Source organism: Mytilus trossulus, unplaced genomic scaffold (assembly GCF_036588685.1).
Source record: "Mytilus trossulus isolate FHL-02 unplaced genomic scaffold, PNRI_Mtr1.1.1.hap1 h1tg000360l__unscaffolded, whole genome shotgun sequence".
Classification (NCBI taxonomy): Eukaryota; Metazoa; Mollusca; class Bivalvia; order Mytilida; family Mytilidae; genus Mytilus; species Mytilus trossulus.
Genome location: NW_026963338.1, coordinates 198,189 through 204,991, shown reverse-complemented (window position 1 = coordinate 204,991; position 6,803 = coordinate 198,189). Strand labels below are relative to the sequence as shown.

General features: G+C 29.5%; 1 protein-coding gene across 1 annotated transcript; it reads left to right on the top strand.

Annotated features, from left to right (window-relative positions):
• Positions 1–1,245: 1,245 nt before the first annotated feature.
• Positions 1,246–6,155, top strand: LOC134701881 (fibrinogen-like protein A). Its single transcript, XM_063562992.1, has 6 exons — positions 1,246–1,330; positions 1,689–1,769; positions 2,210–2,340; positions 3,496–3,592; positions 4,744–4,908; positions 5,890–6,155. The coding sequence occupies exons 1-6, from the start codon at positions 1,252–1,254 to the stop codon at positions 6,153–6,155; spliced, it is 819 nt and encodes a 272-aa protein (XP_063419062.1). The 5' UTR covers positions 1,246–1,251.
• The last annotated feature ends 648 nt before the right edge of the window (positions 6,156–6,803 follow it).

Genomic DNA, 6,803 nt, shown 5'->3' with positions numbered 1-6,803 from the left:
TGTCATTTCCAATAAGAATGATCTGTTCAAATGTTTAATGTCAACCGTAATTTATTTAAAAGATCTAAAGATTTAAAAAGGACCCTTTTTATCATTTATGTTACATCTTTGCAGATGAAGCAGATATATTGACAGTTTTTGGAAGGGGAACATGTCCAAACTGTAGTTCATTTGGTTGTTTTGTTGTATTCTGGTAAATATTTCACAAAAGAATTTGTAAGTATAAGATACTGCTTTTCTTTATATTAGAGAGGTCTTTTGTGTACATCCATGTTATTGAAATACTTTTATTTAGGCAAAAAATACGTTATTTTTTATAACATATCCACTTTTTGTGGTTAGTGTTCTAAAAATTATAATGATGGAATTGAAGGCAAATTTCATGCTTGTTCCAAGTGAAATAATTTTGGTACAGACTGTCTGCTTTGAATTGGAGGCGGCCAACGTAAAAATACTGTGAACTTGTATACGTTATTAACGTCAAATGTAAACAAGTATTTATATTTCAGTTACGAAGTATTCAAGAGTATGCATGACGAGAATCTATTGAAGACCCATTTATAACTATCAAGATATTTTCTTTCATCCACGTCTTACAACAAAAAAATACATTGTTATCATTCATATAAATGTTAATGGAATAATGAGCACAATAAAATATTGCGCATGATGGGTGTTCATGTAAACCATTAAAGCATCATCAAAATCACAACTCGAAACTATATGTTTATTTTTGGATCTTTTCCGCCTGTATGCCTTTATCTATGAATCTTAAGTGATCGTTTCATTAAGATGATGTACTCTTCTCAGTCTTTTATTGACAATAAAATCATTGTTTTGTAAAATATCGTAATGCTTAACGTTATTTAAAGTAAGGAATGCATCTTTCATGCAAAGCTCTGGTTCATTGACCGGTTTTGGTTATACTGTGTGTTTTTTTGTGGTTTATGAGCTGGTTTTTTTTCTGCGTTTTGAATTTTCAAATATATTTACCTATTGCATCACTGAAGTGACATTTATTGTCAAAATACACACCTGGTGTGCGGAAAAATAGGTACCTTTAATGTTAAATGTATATTTGATATTGTATGAATATTCTATTTTGATAGAGATCTTTTCGTTTTTTGGCAAAGGTTTACTTTTACCATCTGTTGCTTAATTAGTGTCACGCGAACAAAAGTTAGGTTAAATATCTATAAATAGAAATTATGTTCAGACGGAATAATCCATTCTTGATATTCACAGTCAAAGATGTCATCACTTTTAATTTCTTGTATTCTAGTATATTGGGGTATGACAGTGGACTCATTAACAACAACCTCAGATTCTGGTATTATCAATTGTTAAGCCTTAATAGTTGTGTTTTTTTTTAAAATAATACAAAATAAAATTAGGCAATATTTACCTTCATATCAAACGTTGTTTTCTACGATCGATCCAAGGACGTAACTGAGAAAAAATATATTAAGAATTCTATTTGAATCTGCACTCCAGCTGACAATAATGTATTAAAATATTATAGTTACATGTATATATGATGGTTACAAAAGCAATATTTGGTAAAAGAATAAATGTAAATATATATTTGGGAAAATTCGGAATTTACTGCATATATTTTGTTGATATTGATCGTAATTTTTAAATGATGATGTATAACTGGTAATTTACTATGTTCATTAATATTTAAGGAGTTTGTTTTTATGGTAAAACTGCTGAACGTGTTCTTGACATTCTTGCAACTGGAAAATACAGAGAAATTTCTCCTTCAGGTTTGCAATTTGTATTGTACACATTTCTTGTTTTTAATGTAGTAAATGCATATATGTATGAGCGGCGTTCTTGTTCAGAAAAAAATAAAATAGGAATAAAATGTTAAAAACGTCAAGTTTGATATACAAGATAACGTCAAGTTTGATTTACAAAATTTATATTCAAACACAACAATAAAGACCATGTTTCGGATTTTATATACGATACATATTTTCAACAACCAAAAAAAAAAAAAATTGTATTTTTTGTTTAGCAAATTTTAATTGTATTCATATATATAATTCGTCAAATGTTACGTTAAATCAAAGTCACATATAATTAAGAATGTTTACATAAACTTTTGCCAAGTTTCTTTATGCAAATGTTATAGTTTGATTTGTCTTAAATTTCTATTCACGTCAAACCTGTGCTAGATATTTTCAAATGCATAAATTGACAGTGCGTAGACCAAAAGACTGCTCTGATTTAGAACCGAATAGTGATACCAGTGGTGTTTATACGATATACCCGACTGGTGGCAGGGGAGTCAAAGTTTATTGTGATATGAAGACTGATGGTGGACGCTGGACAGTGAGTATTTGTTTTTTACTTAATTGTCACATATCTATTGTTCTAAAGTTGTAATGACTTTCTAATACTGTCAAACGAACGTTATTGGAATCATTTAATATTGCACAAAAAGTCTATAAAGAAATCAAATTGCAAAAATATAGGACCCTTATCCTACATGTAATTCACATGATAGGTCAGCAGTTTTGTTTTATTTCAATTTATGACGTTTTATTTGCAGTTCTATTGGTAACGATGGATCAATTCTCTTTGATAAATCCTTAAAATCATTCCAGTTATCATATTTATGGAATGTAATACAAGGAAACTTTCAAAACAAAACATTTATTTGATGCAAGGAAATACTCCGATCTTGGAATCAATGTAATGAAAATATAAGTAATATATATAGTCATGGACTAAAAATTAATAAAATCGGATGACGAAGGGATACATATCTTTATTAAAGACAATTTTATCAATATGTCTCTTATTCTAGCACGATTTATTCTTTTCCTGACCTAGCTTTTTGATAAATTTTATTTGACCAATATGTGGTTCGTATGATCTCAGTTCTTCATTGGTCCAAATTTAGTTTTGGTGTCAATTTATTGCTTTCCTTTTAAATTTCCATTTTGACTTTATGAAAAAGGGTGACAAGGACAATAAAAATCAAAACCAAGGAGTAAACAAAGAACCTTTACATCAACAGTTATAAAAATCAAATAAGAAACAACACGAACTCCACTAAAAACCGGGAGTGAAATCAGGTGCTCCGGAAGGTTAAGCACTTCCTTCATCGTATAGGGCACCCGTCGTGTTATTTCTTTGTTCAGTTCGAGAATGATGGAAAGTTATTATGACTGAGATAGAATTTTTAGATCATTCGAAAGGAAGGGTTTAGTGTATCAGTATATCGTTTAAAATTGTTTGAGAAACCGAATTCATCACCAAATCTTGTGCAAAACGATATTTATTCACTCTTTGAAAAGTGTTGAATATTTAGAACGCTCGGCACGGTTTGCGTTTTAAGTTAGATCATTCCAATGTCTCGAACGGATAAATATCATATAAATTTTGTCAAATAGGTAAAATCTATATATTCGATTAGTTTAAACCACAGCTGCTGCCTGCCATATATGTTAATGTGTGTGCACTACTATGCTGTCATTAAAGGTACTTGTTAGACGAATGGATGGATCACAGGATTTCAATAAAAAATGGGTTGAATATACAAATGGTTTTGGAAACCTTTATAAAGAATTTTGGTTGGGTAAGTCTATTAAGAACACTTAGCTTGGTATTGAATGTTGTTGTTTAGTAAGCATAACAAGCAAATCATATAAAACATGAAATATATATATTATATACAAGTCTAAATTGAAAACTACGTTCAAATCTATGATTGCGTTGGATAAAAACCGCAATTTTTATACGTTTTCATATAAAACAAATTTCGTTATAGAAGGGTCTAAAGATATATATGTATATAGATACAATCTAGATGTAGATCTGGTGTACAAAAAAATATTGACGCATAACATCTGGTCCTCAAGTTTATTGTTTTCTGTTTAGTATTAAATTTATTTTAAGATCCATTTTGTTACATTTTGTGATCAAATTTATTTGGTAATCGCCAATGGTAGTCAGCAGGGTTAAAGAATATCAGTTATTTAACCTGTTAGTCAAATGCGTTTTATTTAAATATACTTTTTCACTTTTTTGGTCTTTTGTAAAATGTTGTTTGTGGTGTATTTAGACCCTTCTACAACGAACTTTGTTTTACATGCACACGTATAAAAATTGTGGCTTTTATCCAACGCAATAATAGGTTTGAACGTAGTTTTCAATTTAGAATTGTTTTGTATATAGATACATATTCCATATTCAAATTTAATTTTACAATGATTATAATAGCTATTTTCACTAAAACAAAATCCGTTTATTAGTACCAGTAAACAAATATTGAACTTCTGACAACTAGATATAAGATCTGTCTTTTTACCAAAATAACAATTCACAAAAAATACCGAACTCTGAGGAAAATTCTAAAATAAATGTCCAAAGCAAATGGCAACATCAAAACCTCAGACACATTTTGCGAATGAATTACAACTGTCATATTCCAGACTTGGTAAAGGCATTTTCTTATGTAGAAAATGGTTATCAAACCTGATTGTATTGCAAGCTAAACTTATCATTCAACGATTTATAAACAAAACAAAGAGATATAATCAGTAAAAATGTCAAAGATATGGGTAAAACAGTCAGTGAATTATTTGTGAAATGACTAAATCGCAAAAGTTATATTGTTTCAATATACGTATTTCTGAACAATCACAACACAATACAATTGGTCATCTGTACCTATTATGAATGCTCTTTTTAATGAACAATATAACCATTGACCGTATTTGTTTCTAGGAAATAGATATTTACATACATTAACTTCAATTGGTAAGACGGAAATGCGTGTTGACATGCAAAATTTCAAAGGGGAAAGAAGGTTTGCTAAATATACAACATTCAAGGTTGGAGATGCCTTATCTAAATACAAATTGACTATTGGTGGTTTTACTGGTAACGTTCGTAAGTAGACCAGGTTTATAAATAATTCAAAAATTAAATCGACACATATCCGCATATCAATATTCAATGTTTCGAGTTAATTGTTCTAAAATTAATATGGAATTATATCAATGACTACTGAGCAAAGGATGTATTCAATTTCATTTATATAGGTAAAGTTTATCATGTGAATCTGCTTTAATAATTTGCTTTATCGAATTAAAATGATTCAATTTTCTTCTCGTAGATTGATTTCGAAATACAAACGTTAATACCTTAGTTTAGAATCGTAACTGAATATAAGGAGTATCAAGCAAGAAATATGCTTTGAAAATCCGAACTTTTTCTAGTTAAAATTAAATATCTAAAAAACCTTGCAATTCATGCGCGTAAAACTAAAATAAAATAAAATAAAAATAAGTCACCCCATACGATGTGTATGTGACTCATCTTACTAACGACATGCTAACTGATACACATGAGTCATATTGAATAATATGTTGAATACACAAATTTTTGAACCAAAAAATGATCGTGTCAATCAATCTTTTTTTTTCATTCTCCGATTATAGAAGATTTGAAAACACGTTATGAAGTACTTATTTAAACAGTTTAGATTTGAAATTGAAACTTTAAGTTGAAATAGCATGAGTTAAGGAACAAACTAAGCTAAAAATATTGATGGATTATGAAGCTCCTTTACGAGATGATTAATTTTTAGAAAATGTAAAACGCTGATTCGGACTTTTATCGTATATTTACATTGGAACTATTTGGATCTCATATCAAAAGAATAGAAATCTAGAATGTGTTTAATTTTTAGTAAATTACTTTTAAGAGCTTTTGAATTCCTATATAAAAAAAAGAGTGTTATGGGCAAAATACTTTACCCTGTATTGAAGAAAAACAACCAAGGAGTTCGAACATCTGACAAAAATTCTGAAATTTCAACTAAGTACACCCTTGCGTTCTCTACAATGTAGCTGCTATTTTGTATTTCAGCTGATGCATTTGCATCGGGAAATCATAACGGACAGAAATTTACAACATCTGATAATGATAACGACCAGAAATCTGGAAATTGTGCAACGGAACAAAATAGAGGTGGAGGTGGATGGTGGTTTAGCAGATGTGAAATGGTTTACTTTACTTTTCCGTATGCAAACAATACGAAAGGGATCACTGGTAACGGATTGATTCAGTGGGAATATTGGAAGGGGTCTACTTATTCATTGAAATATGCGTCGATGATGATACGTAGAGTTTAAGACTAAGAATAAACAAATCTGTCAAACTTTTTATTGTTAATTTATTATTTCAACGGATCAAATGTCATATATTATCAAGTCTAAGGAATCTTTTTCTGATATGATAATACGAAATTTTAACAGAACAGATTCTGTCAACATCACATTCAAATTATAATTTCAAATTGGTCATTCATAATGAACAGGAAAAAAGTAAACTAACAAAACACCGAAATACGGGGGAAAATTTAAACAGAAATTCCCTAGGCTAATGACAAAATCAAAAGCTCAAACACATAAAAAATTGGTAAGTGCATATAGTACTTAGAACAGGCATGTTCCTATGCAGAACCTGGTTTTATAGCTAGTTAAGGTCGCAATGAACAAAAAATTGTCTATTGCATACACTTTGTTAAAATTATACATACTACTTATTGAAACCAAGATACTTTAATCTGTTACACTTGCTATAATGGTACTGAAGGAAAATCCTTAACCGTATTTAAAATTGTGTATTGGAGGATATTATTATGGTAGCTTATTTTTCTCATAATCAATTAATTATGCTATAACTTGAAACATTTCACGTGACTGGGCGGAGTTTATCCAGTCCGCTTTTATACACCCGTTATCTTTAAACAAGTGTTTTCGGATAAAGTAATCAATGAA